At 38.8% G+C, this 21,047-nt stretch overlaps 1 protein-coding gene across 1 annotated transcript in view; it reads left to right on the top strand.

The window, feature by feature from the left end:
• The first annotated feature begins 4,098 nt into the window (after positions 1-4,098).
• The window catches only part of LOC110888905 (troponin T, skeletal muscle-like), a 30,108-nt gene continuing 13,159 nt past the window's right edge, over positions 4,099-21,047 (top strand). Inside the window, exons 1-5 of the mRNA XM_022136402.1 lie at positions 4,099-4,315; positions 4,625-4,747; positions 5,650-6,148; positions 6,230-6,330; positions 7,033-7,155. Of these exons, the coding sequence (XP_021992094.1) occupies positions 4,099-4,315; positions 4,625-4,747; positions 5,650-6,148; positions 6,230-6,330; positions 7,033-7,155 (1,063 nt within the window). The remainder of the gene's footprint in view (positions 4,316-4,624; positions 4,748-5,649; positions 6,149-6,229; positions 6,331-7,032; positions 7,156-21,047) is intronic.

Raw genomic sequence — 21,047 nt, 5'->3', positions numbered from 1 at the left:
TGCTTAATGACTGTGTTGAATTACTTAACTTCTTTCTGATTACTGCGTCATACTTACATGTGCTTGCTAACATACTAGTCTTGTGCAGTAAATTGACTAAATGGTCCTGAATGTTTTCCTAAGTGATGGGAATTAATTGTGTTACAAATAGTTACATAAAAGACACTATACGGAATAACTTAGCACTTTAACGAACCGGTATCTAACCGAACAACCGGACATTACCCGGGACACCAAAACTTTGCCAGAAACATTGTTGTATTATTTCTTGGCTAGTTATGATCCCCGTACACCATAACACCCACTAGAATATCTACTAACTAACATATGTAACCATATACTTGAAATTGAATTACTAACTATTTACCATCAAATTTACAATTAACCCCACCCCCCCCCCTTTGATGATTTACGGCCCATGTAGGGGACCCCACCAAAAGATTTGATTTCATATTTTATTTAGATATGTTGCTTGAGAATATGGCCAAGATATTGTATGAAGATTATAAGTATGGAGCTTGAGATTTTAGTATCATTCCAAATCTTATCATATCTCACACCTTACTTCACTAGATCACCCCAACTCCCTCAGCTCCTCCTTCTCCTCTCGGCTCCCTCTCTAACCACCACCATCACCACCACACCACCATTTTTAAGCTTCATCCAAGTGCTAGAAGGTGATTCCTTGGAGCTTGAAGCTTGTGGAGCACCAAGGAGTTCTCTTGCTTGCTAGAAGGATGCCCGCAGAGGTCCCGGGTATACGTGGGAAGTAGAGTCCACAATGAAAGAAAAGTACCCTTATTTGTTCCAGTAAATCTCGAGGTCGAGATTTCTTTTAAGGGGGTGGGGATGTAACACCTCGTAAAATCATGCCCAATGAAATAAAGACACGTGTCATGTAAAGCAAACATGTTATACACCCGGAACATGTTAAAAGATGTATAGTAGGATTTAAAAATGTCGACATGTTAACCAACACCTCTGAGCGACCTACTTACAAATCCCAAACCTTATTACATTTTGAAAAACATCTAAAATATACTCAAATCTGGTTATTCCTGAAATTGCACAATTCAAAGTTTTTAAAGAAAGGGATCCTATGAAATTTCACGACAAAAATCTCAAATTAAAGTCTTTTATATAAGTCCAAGAGAACTCATGTGCTTAGCAACACATGCAAGGACATGCAAAGCCTGTCTCTATGGTCCCCTCCTTCTAATTATGACTGAAGATTCGAGCTATAAAAGAATGCATGGTCAAGCCTAAAAGTTTACAAAGATTTTGTCTTCTGATGAAGGCTTACGGACCGCAAACAAATTACCTTACGGTCCGTAAGATGGCGGAGCTGGGCGATTTTAATTAAAAAACGGATACGGACCGCAAGGCCAAGGGCTTACGGTCCGTAAGGCTGGTAACTGGGCATTTCAGATGAAGGTCGGTTACGGACCGCAAAGCCAAGAGCTTACGATCCGCAAGAGGTGTGTGGCAACCCTCATAATTACACGTATCCATACGATTTATTATGAATGTTAATTAATGTGCTTGATGACTGTGTTGAATCACTTAACTGCTTTCTGATTACTGTGTCATACTTACATGTGCTTGTTAACATACTAGTCTTGTGCAGTAAATTGACTAAATGGTCCTGAATGTTTTCCTAAGTATTGGGAATTAATTTTGTTACAAATAGTTACATAAAAGACGCTATACGGAACAACTTAGCACTTTAAAGAACCGTTATCTAACCGAACAACCGGACATTACCCGGGACACCAAAACTTTGCAAGAAACATTGTTGTATTATTTCTTGCCTAGTTATGATCCCCGTACACCATAACACCCACTAGAATATATACTAACTAAATATTTACCATCAAATTTACAATTAACCCCCCCCCACCCCCGATGATTTACGGCCCATGTAGGGGACCCCACCACAAGATTTGATTTCATATTTTATTTAGATATGTTGCTTGAGAATATGGCCAAGATATTGAAAGAAGATTATAAGTATGGAGCTTAAGATTTTAGTATCATTCCAAATCTTATCATATCTCACACCTTACTTCACTAGATCACCCCAACTCCCTCAGCTCCTCCCTCTCCTTTCGGCTCCCTCTCTAACCGCCACCATCACCACCTTGTCACCACCATACCACCATTTTTAAGCTTCATCCAAGTGCTAGAAGGTGATTCCTTGGAGCTTGAAGCTTGTGGATCACCAAGGAGTTCTCTTTCCTGCTTTCATCATCCATTCTCACCATCTTTTCTCTTGAAGTTCTTCCCTAGCTTTGAGCTTGTTGTAAGTCCTTGTTTAACCTTTGTTCACTTCTATTTTGAGTAGTTAAAAGATGTAGTATGAGGAATATCACAAGAACACTAAAAGGTTTAAACAAGAAACATGAACATAAAGCTTTACATAAAGATGAAACATAATGAAATATTGCTAGTATGATGTTGTTTGGTATATGTTGATGCTTGCTTAATGATTACTAGAAATATGATGTTGATCATCACATGGAACTTGTTAAATTATGATTAAAAACATGAGTTAACAAGTTAGGAGGTGATTAAGGGTTTACATAAAATGATCACCTTCACATTTAGACATGAACTTGAACATAAAATGATTTCTTGTAAAATAACAAACAAAGTGAACTAGTAATCTTGTAGATCCAAGACTTGTGAATGATTTTCCTAAAGGAACCAAGTTTGAAAAGGTGATTCTTGAAAAATCATGATTTTTAGTAAACCGACACCATTTTTAGTAACAAAATAAGTGTAGAAATATTTTTGGAACAAGAAGATGTGGTAAATAAATATTTTTGTAAAAAGTACCTACAAGTTGTAAACATCTAGAAATCCCGAGAAAGAGATTTTCACCAAAGTAAATACACTTCAGGAGGTAACTAAGACCACTAAATACCTTACCAAGTTACTACGCGTTTTTACGAAAACTCAAGTTCATGTTACTACGTAGAGTGCATTGTTTTTACACTTGGTGAATGTAATATTGTTTAGTGAATGATTATTGATTGTTGAATAATGTTTGGAAAAGAAAATGATATCCTTATTAGCATGGACACCTCCATTTACAAATGTTGGTGCATCCGTCTGTCGACTTCGTCTTGTATCGAGTCTTGTATAGAAATAGCTAGTTTAGGCTCGGAATCCAAGAAAATGAGTTTTAGGAGTGATTCCGCTTGAAATGACATCTTATCATTTCAAGCAAAACCACATATCATTCTGATTCCGCTCGAGTGTGTTAAAGGCTGATTTCGCTTGAGTGGTTATGTAGTGATTCCGCTTGAACTGAACATGTTATGTTCAAGCGGAATAAGATGCCTATAAATAGGTAACTTGGAGCGAAATCAGTATCGATTGTCTTTCGGTTTTCCACGAAGTGCTGCCGAAGTGTTATCGTGATTGTAAAAGGCATTTTTATCAATAATACAACAGTTTAAAGTGAATACGGCTGAAATAACACTGATTCATTAGTTTCCGCCTCTTGAATTGGTGAATTACTCTTCTGATCGACTCGTTCAGGACTGAAAACGATCCTACAAGTGGTATCAGAGCTCAGGAGGAAGAATTCTTGCCATTTCGGCTGTATTTTTTGTTTTTCTACACCTTCTTCTTCAAAATTAAAAATTTTTCACTGTAAAATTGGCTCAATTTTTCTCATAACACGCGCAATCATGTTTTGATAAATCCTTGAAAGTTTCAAAAGTAAAATCGAATTAAAACTTAATATTTTTGCTATTCTGCTTGAAATTTGATTCGATATAATGACGTCATTGTGATTTCGCTTGGAATTGATCCTTATTTCGCTTGAAAAGGTGGTGTGATTTCGCTCGAATACACTAATTTCGCTTGGATTTCGGGATTCCGCTTGAAAGTTTGGTTTAATTCCACTCGAAAAAAAGGTTCCGCTTGAGATTGTGTTTGATTCCGCTTGAATCAACCCGACTTCACTTAAAGGATTGATTCCGCTTGAACTTACTTTGTTGATTCCGCTTCAAAAGATAGTTTCGCTTGAAAGTGTTCTTGGTACTCCGCTTAAAACTTGAAAAGTTGTGAATTTTTGAAAATTGAACGATGGAGAATGAGTTTTATAATGCCTTTGCTGGTCCAATGAACATTACTCAAAGTGCATTGCTTGAAAATGAAATAGGGACATCACAAAAACCGCCTAAGCTTTTGGATATTGATGATTATAACGGTTGGTCCGAACATTTTGGTAACTGGGTTGAAGCTTATCATTTGGATGCTTGGGAACATACTGAAAAACCATATGAAAGGTTAACAAAGAACGGTAATCAGTTAACACCAATCAGAGAAATGAGTGCTGATGAGAAAAAGAAGTATAGAGATGAGAAATTGATGGTGAGTCTGTTACAGCAAGCGATTAAGGAGGACATCTTGATTTTGCTTCAACATGATGGAAGTGCTTATTCGATCTGGAATGAATTGGAAGCAAAATTTATGGGAAGTGATGATATGCTCAAGAACAAGATGTCACTTATGAAGAAAGAATTTGATTTATTTCGGGGTTTAAAATCAGAAAACACCAAGCAGATCATGGAAAGATATTGTAACTTGGTGAGAAATATGACGAAATTAGGCATAAAAAAGGATACAGATGAGATGATTGAAAAACTAGCAGATGCATTACCACATGATATTTGGGGAACTTATCTGATGATGTTGAGAAACAATAGAAAGGAATATAAAAAGTTAACATCAGGTGAGTTCATCAAACATCTTGAAGCTCAAGAGATGGAGCAGAGAAAGATGCTAGGATGAAGAACTATGATGGAGAACAAGATATCGGTTTATATTTCAAAAATGGTGTTAGTGAGAAGACAAATTTTTCTCCAAAGGTTGAAACTGCTTTTAATGCAAAAGGTTCTTCAGAAAATTCATCTCAGGGATCAAGCAGCACAACAGGATTTTCTTCATTTCCAACATATGATCCACAGTTCTCTACAACAAAGAGTGGCAAAGTTCTTCAATGCAACATTGCTTTAAAGCTTGAAAATGATCAGAATTATACTGAGGAAGTTGCTAAAAGTCACATGTCTTTGTTGGTGACGGTGCTTGAATCCTATGGAGGTTTAGTTGCAGGGAGGATCAGCAATCCAATGCTCACGAAGGAGGATTACGATCAAATTGATGCTGAGGAGATGGAACTGATGGATATAAAATGGTGTATGGCTAGTGTGTTGAGACGAGCTGAAAAGTTCAAACAAATTACAGGCAGAGATGATTTTCGCGAGGCACATGTTTCAACTTTAGGTTTTGATAAGTCTAAAGTTACTTGTTTTCGTTGCAGGGAAAAGGGGCATTTCAAGAGAGAGTGTACAAATCGTGAAGCAAGTGGAGCTCAAAATCCGGTCGGAAACAATGACTACTACAAAAAGGAGATTTATCATCAAGTTACACAACAGCCATATCAACAACAACAGGCTCAAACTGCACATGGCAGAAAAGAAATTGAAGATTCAAAGAGAGTGAGTTTGGTTAAACAGGGTAAAGATGGCGGATTCAGCTGGGATAAATACATTCCAATAGACAGTAAAGTGTGTTTAGCAGATCAAGATGATGAAAAATTGCTAGAAGGTTTCAGTTGGGACAATTTTTGCCCAGACAAAGAATTTATGGAGAAAGAGATGTTAAATGCTAAAGCGTTTATTGCTAATGCTTCTGATGTATATTGTGCGGAAAAATACAGGAAAATTAGGGAAGCAGAAGAGGAGAAATGGAGAAGAATTGAAGAAGAAGAAGAAGAAGAAGAAGAGGAAAGGAGGAAAGCAGAAGCTGAGAAAAAGAAGAAGAAAAGAGCAGAAGTAATTCAAGTGAGAATAGTCAAAGAAGTTCCAGAATTTGAGATCAAAGCTGATACTGAAGCAGTCAAAGTTCCTGAGAAGTGCATCAATTATGATTCTTTGATTAAACAAAACAATGAGTTGCTACACAACATTAAAAGGTTGAAAGAATCATATGATACATTGAACAGAGAAATGAACAAATACACCGAATCGAACAGTGAACAAGCTGTTGCAATGAATACACTCAAAGGAGCATACATGAGACAGCTTGACAATGTCGACTACTACACAGAGAAGTGTGCTGAGCTTGAATTGAAGTTGGCAACACAAAGAATTGAAACTGAAAAAGTTAACAATTTATTGAAAAGTTACTCATGTTCTACTTTTGTTGTTGATAGGATTTATCCGATTGTGGAAAGATTGAAGACGTTTGATGAAGAAAAGACATCAGAAGAAAAGAAGTCCGAGACAAAAGAAGATGATAAAGTGGAAATTTCTGGTAAGAAATCAAGTGTTGTCTACAATAGATGTCCGCCCCCGGTCGAAAATGGATATACTCCTCGAAATCCAAATTCCAAAAGAGTCAAAAAGGAAATTAACTTACAATGGGAGTCTGGGCCGTCGGATAACTTGCTAGAAAATATTTATGTCACGTTCATATCGTCCGACACTGATCATGAGTCAAAGTTGATAAAAAGTGTGGTCGATCAGGTGTTGGATAAAGATGACATTGAGGATTCAAAACTGGAGTCCAAATCCGAGTCAAAGTCGGAGTCTGATATGTCAAAGTCAACAATCAAAAAGGATAAACGGGTTTATGATAAGGAATTTTTGCTATCAAAATCTAATTTGAATGACGAACCGGTCAAAGTAGCATATACTTTGAAAGATTCTGACAAATTATATTCTGATGAAATTTTTCCAATAAGGAGTGTTAAAATTGAAATGATTCAAAAGGTATTCAAAATGACAGAAATTAATATTTCTGAAATAAAAGATTTAAATCTTTCTGGAAAACCTAAACAATACACTTCAAGAGATCAACAAAGAATTAACAAGAAAATGGGTTACAATTGTGGTTATAGTTTCCAAAAGAAACCAAACCATAATGGTAATTGCAAAAAGAAAGGTCTTGGATTTAATCAACAGAAAAATCATAAAAATGTAAAAGTTTATAAACCAAAAACTATGTTTGTTTCAGGAAAATCTTCAGAAGCTGAAAAGGGGCAAGTATTCAGGAAACAGACAAATCAAGAATTCCTTGCCAAGAAGCAAGAAGAAGTAAAGAGGAGTGTTGCTCAAAAGAAGATAGAAACGAGAACCTGTTTTCAGTGCAAAACTGCTGGTCATGTTGCTAGGAATTGTCCAAAACATTCAAACCAAAACAGGAAGTTTCTGAGAAATTGAAAGGAAAAATTGTTGAGAAAATCGAACCACCAACACACAAACTTAAAGTTTTTGAAAATTCAATTTATGAAGTTGGTGAGTGTTCGAAAAATGTTTTCAAAAAGAAGGAGAAACTTAACAATCAAATCTGGGTTGTTAAGCAATCAAAAGCAAGGTCTGGTGATGAATCTGATTCCATAAAATCAGAGGAGTCGCATGTTGTTGTCAAAGAAGAGAAGCAAGTTCCGCTAGTGGATGATGTGAATTTTCCACCACTAAATGCTAAAAAATTGAAATCTAAAATTGGGAAAGTTGAAATTTCAAACCAATTCTTTTCTATAAAGAAAGAATTGGATGTTGAAAAAGCCTTTAACCCCGCAATGAAAAATATTTTTGGAAAAATGATTGAGGGGAAGGCTAAAGGGGTAAAAGAGTTTTATCAATCAAAAAGGAAAGATGGAACCCCAAGTGAGAATGGACAAGTTACACCCAAGGCTGGTCAGGCTTGGGTGGATATATTCTTCGTTGAATAGAAACCTGACTTGCCGGAGCTCCCAAGTTGGTAATCGCGGAGCATGAATCGGCATCATTCTTGAAAATATTTCTTAAAATTTTAAATTGAGAAGTGTGAATTGTCGGAACTCCCAGGTTGGTAAGTGTGGAGTAGGAATCGGCACTTTCAAAATTCAACCAACAGATGGTAATTGGTTGAAAAGCATTATTACAAGTGTTTGATAATTGATCTTACAAGTGGTTAATCAAGGTCATTAAGTTGAACTTGATTTAACTATCTATTCAAAAGTTTTGGTAAACAAAGTGATGAAGTGACCCCAAACCTACAAGTGGTTGATAAACAAAACTTATTTTCTGGAAAAACCATTTTGATTAAAACAAACTTAAGTGTTTTCAAATCATAATGGGAAAATAGTTTGTTGTGAGGGGGAGTTCTGATTGTTTATGCCAAGTGGATGGAGAATATGAGGCGATTCAATATCAGTTGTCATGTTCTTGTACAGTTTGTTTTCAAATTTCCTTTAAATGTGTTTGAATTTTAGGGGGAGTAAAAATTTAAAAATTTTAGAAAATCCAAAAACATTAGAAAAATTGATAAAGCCAAAAACATGATAAAATGAAAATGAGTTTTTGTCGTATAAAAGAGGAAATGATAGTACATCAGTGGACTATCACAACATGCTAAAGAAATGGAAAGTTAAAAATGTGATAAACAATCTCACTGTGGATGTGCCAGTAGGTTTTTACACATTTAGTAGATTGTGACGAGATATAAATCTAAATTTCAAACTTGCTTATCTCGTGGGGAACATTTCTTGGATATATGGGTAACCCCAGAAATCTTGTTTGAAAGGTCCCTCTTCCTGAGATACTAGGTCTTTATACTTAGTGATATCTGGGGTATTATTCCGGGACTTCTGCTGAATGGAAGTTCTGACCTAGTCCCCGACTAATACTTTATGCAAATGCTTGAAACATAGCATCGCCCTCAGCAAATTGATGAAATAATAAAATTGATAATCATTGCTGTTGTACAAAAGATCCTCTAAAGGGGACACACCGAAAGTCAAACCGTCATCCCTCTGCTGAACGGAAGTTCTGACCTGAGCTCTCACGGTTTCGCATCTAATCCCTTACAGATATCATCTGTGGTATACTCACCTGTAAGACTGAATATTGGGATATGGATACGGGAGTATATTCAAGAGGTGGGACACGCGAATAAGTTTAAGTTTTTATGACATTAATTTCGTATCTCGGAACAGTTGAAATTTGTGCGAAAATTTAAATGGATTAGTATACTGATAATCTAGGTGAATTGTTTAGAACTTAAAATGAAATCAAGCTTAACGGTGTTGGTGATTTGTCTCAAAAACTGATATGATCCTCCTGCACGAACACTCAAAAATAGTGTCTGTAAATAGTGTCTTTCCTGCATTTATATTCATTCAAAAATCCAAAAAGATTTTAGTGTGTTTTAGCATAAACTTTTGAAAAATTCAAAAAAAGATTTTTGACATCTGATATTGAAAAGCTGACGTTCAAAATTCCAAGTGCTAAACTTGATGAACAGGTTTGGATGAAGAATGGACGAAAATGATTGTATTTTCCAAGAGATTTTCAGAAGATAAATCATTATTGAATGTTTCTTGCAAATGGTTTCTAAATTTTAAAAAGATTTAATCTTTGAGAAATATATGTGTTGGGTAGAGATTTGTGCAGGATAAGATCTAGGCAACGATCTTGAATCTTGTGATTTCCAGACTACGATTCCAGTACTTTGAGAGGGGGAGTCTGAAGGACAAAGTGACAACTTCTGATTCTAAGATTGCTGATGATAATGAAGTTTAACAATTCAACATTCGAGGGAGAGAAGTTTGGTGGTGATAGAGATTGAGTAAGGATGTTTACAATGGAGAATACTTCAGAGAGAAGCACGAAGACTGAAAAGACTGAAGGTTTGACAACCGAAGACTCGACACTGAAGACTCCGTCAACATCCGAGGGGGAGTTTGTTGGTGCATTCGTCTGTCGACTTCGTCTTGTATCGAGTCTTGTATAGAAATAGCTAGTTTAGGCTCGGAATCCAAGAAAATGAGTTTTAGGAGTGATTCCGCTTGAAATGACATCTTGTCATTTCAAGTGAAACCACATATCATTCTGATTCCGCTCGAGTTTGTTAAAGGCTGATTTCGCTTGATTGGTTATGTAGTGATTCCGCTTGAACTGAACATGTTATGTTCAAGCGGAATAAGATGCCTATAAATAGGTAACTTGGATCGAAATCTGTATTGATTGTATTCTGGTTTGCCACGAAGTGCTGCCGAAGTGTTGTCGTGATTGTAAAAGGCATTTTTATCAATAATACAACAGTTTAAAGTGAATACGGCTGAAATAACACTGATTCATTAGTTTCCGCCTCTTGAATTGGTGAATTACTCTTCTGACCGACTCGTTCGGGTCTGAAAACGATCCTACAACAAAGGAAACTCGGGCGAAATTTTCTAAAAATTCGAACACTTAGAAATTATTCTCCAAACAAGTGTTCACAAATACGTTTTAACTTTGTCTCTCAAAATAAACTTCGCCATGAGTTTTGTTACAAAAATACAAAGTATCGGAGGTTGATTGTTATAAGTAAAATGGTTAAATATATATTTAGAATATATATTTTATACTAGAACACTTGTGTGGATACTTGTTTATTTTGTGAGATAGTTATATTATTTTAGGGTAAAATAATATAACTTAACAAAGTACCTAGACATTAGAATTGTGTGGTACGTGATAGAGGCAATGAGTAGATAAACCGTACGCAGGATACGTGTTATGCATGAGAAACTGATTGTTATCTGTACCTTATTAGGACGTGCTTGATTTCTGATTATTAGAGTAACTAATCTAACCGAGCAAACCAAGGTGAGTTCACACACTTTCTAAGGCATGGGATTCCCGGTGGTTGGGAATGGGTTAAAGAATTAAAACGGAACCTACATATCCTCCTTGGGTAGGATATGTACCGCCATCCTCCATGGGTAGGATGGCAATATAAATCCTGCGTATACTCCTTGGGTAGAATACGCACGTTCGTCCTCCTTGGGTAGGACAACAACCTTAAAACTTACTAGACAAAACTCTATCATGAAGTCCCTCATTTTATATCGACTTAATCGCCGAGGACAATGGCGAGCAGGTCATTAGTTAATAGCGCTATTAGGTTTAACAAACCACACACCGTGCCAGTCGGACGGGCGTGTACTAATGGACTATGGCAAACTGTCAATGATGATAGACATTGACGTAGGGCACAACTTATTTTCGTTAGTAGTCGATATGGTAACGGTCTAGTGGTTCACATGGGGAAGCCCCCACCGATTATGGATATGGTTTGGGTAATAAAGAAGGAACTGGTTAATCATACTTTCAACTATGGGGTAACCCCCATGGCAAGTAAGCCAGCAAAAGACAAACCATGTTTTCGGCAACAACTTTAAACTAAACAACCAACCGTGAACTCACTCAACTTCGTTGTTGACTCGTTGTTACATGCCTTACAGGTCGTTAGATGCTTATGGAGCTTGCACGAGGAGGAGGTCGTTGTGGGATATGGACTGTTATGTCCCGTGCTTAATATTTGAACTTTATGAACTTATTGAACTTATGTTTTGGTCTCACGTCTTATGCTTCCGCTGTTTAATTTGAACTTGGTTAACTAGCTTTTGATCACCAATTATATTGTGTGGTTGGATTTTATCTATCTTAAATACATTGTTCAATATGATTGGTGGCTTGATCCTGGTCATGTCACGCCTCGAAGCGGTGATACTCCGCATGGTGAATTTTGGGGGTGTGACAGATTGGTATCAGAGCCATTGGTTATAGTGAACTTGGTTTTAAAAAGAGAAAAGCTTTTTGACAAAACCAGACTATAACCTGTACAGTGCTCAACGATCCACAACGACGCTTCGTTCCACGTGCAAGACTCGACACAATAGGTGCCATGATTTACGTTTATATCGTCGGTTAGATAGTTCACGCTGTGCATTACTTAACATGATAACTGCTATTTGAACTTTGTGTGCTTACTCTCTTCTGTCATCCCACGCTCACGCACTTTCGCGACACTTTTCTCACTTACGTTGCTTCGTTGTGAAGATCATGAACGGACGCGGAGGACGTATCAACCTAACTCAAGCCCAGTTGACGGCTTTGATCAATGAACGAGTTGCTGAGGCACTCGCAACAGCTCTAGCAGGAGGTATAACCTGCTATTTCGACCTATCCTAGGATGTTTAGATCCTACTCTCATAAACCAACCCTTGTGATAAACTTTGCCCTTCCTTACTCTCACGACAGGTCAACCTGCACAACCTCCTGTGTGCACGTTCAAAACATTCATGGATTCCCGACCTAGTACTTTCAGCGGCACAAAAGGAGCTGTAGGCCTTCTTCACTGGTTCGAGAAGCTTGAGTCTGTTTTTGAGATGTGTTAATGCCCTGAAGATCGTAGGGTGAAATTTGCTACTGGAACACTCGAAGGTGCTGCGTTAACATGGTGGAAAGCACAGGTACAACTGCTAGGGCTGGCGGTTGCTAATGCCACCCCATGGAACGACTTCAAGGAACTGATCAAGGAAGAGTACTGTAGTCGTGACAACATCCACAAGCTAGAGGTGGAGCTTTTCAATTTGAAGATGACAGGGTCTGAAATCAAGGCATACACAAAAAGATCGAACGAATTAGCTATCTTGTGTCCTACTATGGTGGATCCTCCTATCAAGCGTATCGAGCTGTACCTTAAGGGTTTGATGCCAGAAATTCAAAGCCACGTGACCTCAGCTAATCTTGGCACCATTCAGCAAAACATCCGGTTGGCTTATCGTCTCACTGATCAGGCAGTTGAGCAGAACAAGCTGCCCAAGCATATTGGCGCTACTACTACTGATGCTCCCAATGACAACAAGCGTAAGCGGGATGGAAATTCGAGCAAGGGTTCCACTTCAGTTCAGTCTCAGTCCCAGCAGCGAAAGATTGATGACTACCAGAGTCCTTGTCAGCAATCTTCTAGTAGTCAAGGACAGGGTGGATACCGAGGGAACCACCCCAAGTGCAACCGGTGCAACAAGCATCATAGCGGGCAGTGCTACAAGGGTCGCTGTCTGAGATGTAACAAACTGGGTCATGAAGCCAAGGATGGCAGGAACCCACGTCCTGCGAATCAGAATCGTCAACAGCAACAACAAGCTCCACAGAACCACCAGCAGCAACAACAGCAGGGCAATAAAGGATGCTTTCAGTGTGGCGGTGAAGGCCACTTTAAGAGGAATTGTCCTTAGCTGAACTAGAATCAGAACAACAACAACCAAGGAAACAGGAACAACAATGGAGGTAAAAATGGAGGCAACAACGGGGGTAACAATAATGGCAATGGAGCCCGAGGTCATGCCTTCGTCATTGTTCAGGGTGATGCAAGGAACGATCCCAACGTTGTGACGGGTAAGTTTCTTCTGGACGACTTCTTTGTTGATGTTTTATTTGATTCGGGTGCCGATACTAGTTATGTGTCCTTAAAAGTTAGCCAAATGCTTAAGCGCACTCCAGCACTTCTGAACACCAAACACACAGTAGAACTAGCAAACGGTAAAAGTCTTAAAGCCACACACATAGTTAAGGGCTGTAATCTCGTCCTAGCTGGTCAGACCTTCTCTATCGATCTTATTCCTATCGTTCTAGGTAGTTTCGACGTTGTTATTGGGATGGATTGGTTATCTCATCAGCAAGCTGAAATTCTTTGCAACGAGAGGATTGTCCGCATCCCTCGTTCTGGTAAAGAACCCCTCGTAATTCGTGACGACAAGAGTGGTGCTGTTGTGGGCATCATCTCTTTCCTTAAGGCCCAGAAGTGGTTGTGAAAGGGCCACACTGCTATTCTAGCCCTCGTTTCTGATACATCCTCGGAAGAAAGGAAGTTAGAAGACATACCTATTATGTGCGACTTTCCTGAGGTATTTCCTGAGGAATTACCTGGTCTTCCGCCTCATCGTCAAGTTGAATTTCAAATCGAGCTCGCTCCTGGAGCACCGCCCATAGCTCGAGCACCTTATCGTCTAGCTCCATCAGAACTTGAAGAACTGTCCACGCAACTACAAGAACTCTTGGATAAGGGTTTCGTACGTCCTAGCTCTTCGCCTTGGGGAGCTCTAGTGTTATTCGTGAAGAAGAAAGACGGTACCTTTAGAATGTGTATTGACTACCGCGAACTCAACAAGGTGACCGTGAAGAATCGTTATCCTCTCCCACGCATTGATGACCTATTCGACCAGCTGCAAGGGTTGAGCTTCTACTCTAAGATTGAATTAAGATCGGGCTACCATCAACTGAGAGTCCGACGAGGATGTCTCTAAAACAGCATTCAGGACTCGTTATGGGCATTACGGGTTTCTGGTTATGCCTTTTGGATTGACGAATGCACCTGCAGTCTTCATGGATCGCGTGAACAGAGTGTGCAAGCCTTACCAAGATAAGTTTGTCATTGTATTCATCGGCGACATCCTGATCTATTCTAAGAGTCAGGAGGAACACGAGCAACATCTGAGGCTTATTTTGGAACTCCTTCGAACCGAGCAGTTGTATGCCAAATTTTCGAAATGTGACTTTGGCTTCGTGAAGTCCACTCTCTAGGCCACGTGGTAAACAAGGATGGGATTCATGTTGATCCATCCAAGGTTGACTCGATCAAGAACTGGCCTGTACCCCGTACACCAACAGAATTCCGCCAATTCTTGGGTTTGGCAGGATACTACAGAAGGTTCATCAAGGATTTCTCCAAGATTGTGCTACCTCTCACCTCACTGACTCAGAAGGGTGTCACCTATCATTGGGGTGATGCACAGGAGTCCGCATTTCAACACTTAAAAGACAGACTTTGTAGCACACCTATCCTCTCATTACCTGAAGGCACAAATGATTTTGTGGTTTACTGTGACGCTTCCATCCAAGGACTTGGTTGCGTGTTGATGCAACGTGACAAGGTCATTGCCTACGCATCACCCCAACTTAAAGTTCACGAAAGGAACTACACTTCGCATGACTTGGAATTGGGAGCAGTTGTTTTCGCACTTAAGATATGGAGACATTACCTGTACGGTACCAAGTGCACCATTTACACCGATCACAGGAGTCTCAAACATATATTCAAGCAAAAGGAATTAAACATGCGACAACGTCGTTGGGTCGAACTCTTGAATGGTTATGAATGTGCGATCAAGTATCATCCAGGCAAAGCCAATGTTGTGGCCGACGCCCTCAGTCGAAAGGATACTATACCAAAGCGTTTACGTGCGTTACAACTTACCATCCAATCTAGTCTTCCTACTCAGATACGAAATGCTCAGGTCGAAGCATTGAAAGCAGAGAACATCAGGGCTGAGTCCTTACGAGGATCGAGATAGTGGCTAGAACAAAAGGAAGACGACACCTACTATGTAACAGGGCGCATCTGGGTCCCACTTTACGGAAACTTACGCGAACTTGTGATGGATGAAGCACACAAGTCTCGTTACTTAGTACATCCTAGTTCGGATAAGATGTACCACGACCTAAAGGCTACATACTGGTGGCCTGGTATGAAAGCCGACATAGCAACCTACGTCAGTAAATGCTTGGCTTGTGCTAGAGTCAAGACTGAATATCAGAAACCATCAGGCCTACTCCAACAACCAGAGATCCCGACATGGAAATGGGAGCAAATTTCCATGGATTTCGTTACTGGCCTGCCTAGATCCCAGCGCGGAAATGACACTATTTGGGTGATAGTGGATCGATTAACCAAGTCTGCACATTTTCCCGCTATCAAGGAAACGGATAAGTTTTCTACTCTAGCAGACGTATACCTAAAGGAAGTAGTATCAAGGCATGGAGTGCCAACCTCCATCATTTCTGATCGTGATTCGCGTTTTACATCCGAATTGTGGCAAGCTATGCATAAGTCCTTTGGTTCTCGATTAGACATGAGCACGGCATATCATCCACAGACGGATAGGCAATCTGAATGCACCATCCAAACCCTTGAAGACATGCTTAGGGCTTGTGTAATAGATTTTGGTAATGGCTGGGAAAAACATCTCCAGTTAGTGGAGTTTTCGTATAACAACAGTTACCACACCAGTATCCAGGCCGCTCCGTTCGAGGCATTGTACGGACGGAAGTGTCGATCACCTCTCTGTTGGGCAGAGGTTGGCGACAGTCAAATCACTGGCCTAGAACTCGTAGTGGATACAACCGAGAGGATTGCTCAGATACGACAACGAATGGCGGCAGCTCGTGACCGTCAGAAAAGCTATGCCGATAAGCGAAGGAAACCACTCGAGTTCCAGGTTGGGGATCGAGTGCTACTTAAAGTCTCACCTCGGAAGGGTGTAGTTCGTTTTGGCATACGAGGCAAACTCAATCCGCGTTATATCGGACCGTTCGAAATCATTGAGAAAATTGGCAAAGTCACTTAAAAGTTGAATCTACCTGAAGAACTCAGCGGAGTTCACAACGTATTCCACGTGTCAAATCTGAAAAAGTGTCTGTCAGATGAGACCCTCATAGTTCCCTTAAAGGAGCTCACTATCGGCGACCAGCTGCGATTCGTCTAGGAACCAGTAGAGATTACTGATCTGGAGGTTAAGGTTCTCAAGCGTACCAGGATACCTCTTGTTCGAGTTCGTTGGGATTCCTGTCGTGGCCCAGAGTATACATGGGAACGAGAAGATCAAATGAAACTAAAGTATCCCTAGTTATTTAAGAAAAGTGCAACCATTACTGAGGCTGAAGCTACTGCGGAATTTTGGGACGAAATTCCAAACCAACGGGGGGGATAATGTGACACCCCAGGAAAACCAGGAAACCACGCAACTTAACTAGCTTCCTCAGTAACCACGTGCTAAATTTCAGGACGAAATTCCCTTAAGCGGGGGAGAATGTGACAACCCTCATAATTACATGCATCCGTACGATTTATTAATGTTAATTAAAGTGCTTGATGACTGTGTTGAATTACTTAACTGCTTTCTGATTTCTGCGTCATACTTACATGTGCTTGTTAACATACTAGTCTTGTGCAGTAAATTGACTAAATGGTCCTAAATGTTTTCCTATGTGTTGGGAATTAATTGTGTTACAAATAGTTACAAAAAAGACACTATACAGAATAACTTAGCACTTTAATGAACCGGTATCTAACCGAACAACCGGACATTACCCCGGGACACCAAAACTTTGCCAGAAACATTGTTGTATTATTTCATGGCTAGTTATGATCCTCGTACACCATAAAACCCACTAGAATATCTACTAACTAACATATGTAACCATATACTTGAAATTGAATTACTAACTAACTATTTACCATCAAAATTACAATTAACCCCCAACCCCCCTTTGATGATTTACTGCCCATGTAGGGGACCCACCACAAGATTTGATTTCATATTTTATTTAGATATGTTGCTTGAGAATATGGCCAAGATATTGTAAGAAGATTATAAGTATGGAGCTTGAGATTTTTGTATCATTCCAAATCTTATCATATCTCACACCTTACTTCACTAGATCACCCCAACTCCCTCAACTCCTCCCTCTCCTCTCGGCTCCCTCTCTAACCGCCATCATCACCACCTTGTCACCACCACACCACCATTTTTAAGCTTCATCCAAGTGCTAGAAGGTGATTCCTTGGAGCTTGAAGCTTGTGGATCACCAAGGAGTTCTCTTGCTTGCTTTCATTATCCATTTTCACCATCTTTTCTCTTGAAGTTCTTCCCTAGCTTTGAGCTAGTTGTATGTTCTTGTTTATCCTTTGTTCACTTCTATTTTGAGTAGTTAAAAGATGTAGTATGAGGAATATCACAAGAACACTAAATGGTTTAAACAAGAAACATGAACATAAAGCTTTACATAAAGATGAAACATAATGAAATATTGCTAGTATGATGTTGTTTGGTATATGTTGATGCTTGCTTGATGATTACTAGAAATATGATGCTGATCATCACATGGAACTTGTTAAATTATGATTAAAAACATGAGTTAACAAGTTAGGAGGTGATTAAGGGTTTACATAAAATGATCACCTTCACATTTAGACATGAACTTGAACATAAAATGATTTCTTGTAAAATAACAAACAAAGTGAGCTAGTAATCTTGTAGATCCAAGACTTGTGAATGATTTTCCTAAAGGAACCAAGTTTGAAAAGGTGATTCTTGAAAGATCATGATTTTTAGTAAACCTACACTATTTTTAGTAGCAAAATAAGTGTAGAAATATTTTTGGAACAAGAAGATGTGGTAAATAAATATTTTTGTAAAAAGTACCTACAAGTTGTAAACATCTAGAAATCCCGAGAAAGAGATTTTCACAAAAGTAAATACACTTCGGGAGGTAACTAGGACCACTAAATACCTTACCAAGTTACTACGCGTTTTTACGAAAACTCAAGTTCGTGTTACTACGTAGAGTGCATTGTTTTTACACTTGGTGAATGTAATATTGTTTAGTAAATGATTTTTGATTGTTGAATAATGTTTGGAAAAGAAAATGATATGCTTATTAGCATGGACACCTCCATTTACAAAGGAAACTCCGGCGAAATTTTCTAAAAATTCCAACACTTAGAAATTATTCTCCTAACAAGTGTTCACAAATACGTTTTAACTTTGTTTCTCAAAATAAACTTCGCCATGAGTTTTGTTACAAAAATACAAAGTATCGGAGGTTGATTTTTACAAGTAAAATGGTTAAATATATATATTTAGAATATATATTTTATACTAGAACACTTGTGTGGATACTTGTTTATTTTGTGAGATAGTTATATTATTTTAGGGTAAAATAATATAACTAAACAAAGTACCTAGACATTAGAATTGTGTGGTACGTGATAGCAGCAATGAGTAGATAAACCGTACGTAGGATATGTGTTATGCATGAGAAACTGATTGTTATCTGTACCTTATTAGGACGTGCTTGATTTCTGATTATTAGAGTAACTAATCTAACCGAGCAAACCAAGGTGAGTTCACACACTTTCTAAGGCATGGGATTCCTAGTGGTTGGGAATGGGTTAGAGAATTAAAACGGAACCTACATATCCTCTTTGGGTAGGATATGTACCGCCATCCTCCATGGGTAGGATGCCAATATAAATCCTACGTATACTCCTTGGGTAGAATACGTACGTTCGTCCTCCTTGGGTAGGACAACAACCTTAAAACTTACTAGACAAAACTCTATCATGAAGTCCCTCATTTTATATCGACTTAATCGCCGAGGCCAATGGCGAGCGGGTCATTAGTTAATAGCGCTATTAGGTTTAACAAACCTCACACCATGCCAGTCGGACGGGCGTGTACTAATGGACTATTGTTAGTGCACTGAATGTCTGTTGACTGCGCTTGTATAGAGTCTTAGGTCTAGATAGGTTGTACGGAGTTGAATATCAGAAATTAGGGTCTTAGATGCTAATTTCGCTCCAGATGACACTTGTGTCATTCTGAGCGAAATCAGATAGCTTGTTATTTCGCTCATGTGCACATTAGAGTAGGTTTCTCTCATATGTACATAGTTACTAAGGGGTTTCGCTCCAAGGTACCTGGTGGTTTCGCTTATTCGATCACATGGGGTTTCGCTCCTGCAGTTTGGAGCGAAATCAGTCCATCTATATAAACCCATGTGTGATTTCATTCTGTATCCATTGGAGCGAAATCAGGTCATGCTATAGGTGTCGAAACTCTGTCAAAATCTATACAGAAAGCAGTAATATAAGAGGAAATTAAGAGGAAAAGTTGTTGTTACTTTGTCTACACTGATTCCGCCTTTGTACATAGAGATGAGATGCCTTAACTGACTATTCAGGGTCATACAACGGTCCAACAAGTGGTATCAGAGCTCAGGACGAGGAGTTCATACTACTACAGCTTGATTCTACCAGATTCTCTTACTTCTACTCACTTCTTCTCATACTTTTCTGATTTGAACTGGTTCCTACGGTTGAAATGGACTAATTTTCGAGTATAACGTGTAAAACACAGAAATAACAAATCCTAGAAAGAATCAGGTTAAAATTCGGACTAAAAATGGTGAAAATTAGCTAAAAACCTGATTTCGCTTTTATGGTCATCGAAGAGGTTTCGCCCCAAAAAGCTGATTTCGCTCGAAAAATTCTTGGACATTTGAAGCGAAATACTTGATTTCGCTCATAAGGACATAAATTTTCTGATTTCGCTCTTAGAGAAATCCTGATTTCGCTCATAGGAACTTAATTTTTTTGATTTCGCTCGTGTGGTACATTTTTGATTTCGCTCGAAATCAGTATATCCCTGATTTCGCTCAAAGTACATTCTGTTGATTTCGCTCATAGGTGATTTCGCTCGAAATCACTGTTTTTCAAAATTTCGAAAATTTTTCTAAGTGTTTGCTGATTTGTCAGGTACATTCACGATGGATGACATTTTTCATGAACCCGTTTAGCGACATGTATGCATTTTCTGGAAATTCGGGAGATGATACATCTACAAGCAACAACAATGAGAACACGCCAAATGCTAAGAAGAAATTATCGGATGCTTTGGAGGTTGAAAGTGCATTCGGAACATACAATAAACCACCGAAGCTGATGGCTATCGAGGAGTATAGTCGGTGGGCAAAGAAATTCGAAGATTAATTGATGGCTTTTGCGTTTCCGAGCTGGAAGAGTCTCAAAAATGGATATCATGGCGGAGGCAAAAAGGGTGAAACTTTATCATCAGCTGAGGAAATAGAATCGTTTGTAGCTGAGCAGAAATATGTTGCGTTGCTATTTCAATCTGTTCGTGAAGATATAATCTCTCTGATCGAATACTCTAGTTCTAAAGATCTCTGGGATAAACTAGAAAAGAAATGTTTAGGAAGTACTGAAATCGTGAAAAACAAAAAGAAACTTCTTAGGAAAGAATTTGATTTGTTTGGGTGTTTAAAGAATGAATCAGTTTCAAAAATGATCGAGAGGTTTGGGCACCTGATGCTGGAACTAGCTAGACATGGAATTAAGTTTCCTAAAGATGAGCTAGTAGACAAATTGTTCGATTCATTGCTAGACGAGATGGATTGGCAATATTATGCGATGATGCTGAAAAACACTATCAAAGCCCCAGAAGTGTTGACTGTAGATTTGCTGATTGAGAAACTCGAGAGTCACGAGTTGGAATTGAAGAAGACATTCAAAGTCAATCACTCATCATACCAGCAGAACTTGAATTTGTATTATCCAAAGAGCATGATGCCAAAACAACA

This window comes from Helianthus annuus, chromosome 11 (assembly GCF_002127325.2).
Source record: "Helianthus annuus cultivar XRQ/B chromosome 11, HanXRQr2.0-SUNRISE, whole genome shotgun sequence".
Classification (NCBI taxonomy): domain Eukaryota; kingdom Viridiplantae; phylum Streptophyta; class Magnoliopsida; order Asterales; family Asteraceae; genus Helianthus; species Helianthus annuus.
This window is presented reverse-complemented; position numbering and strand designations above follow the sequence as displayed.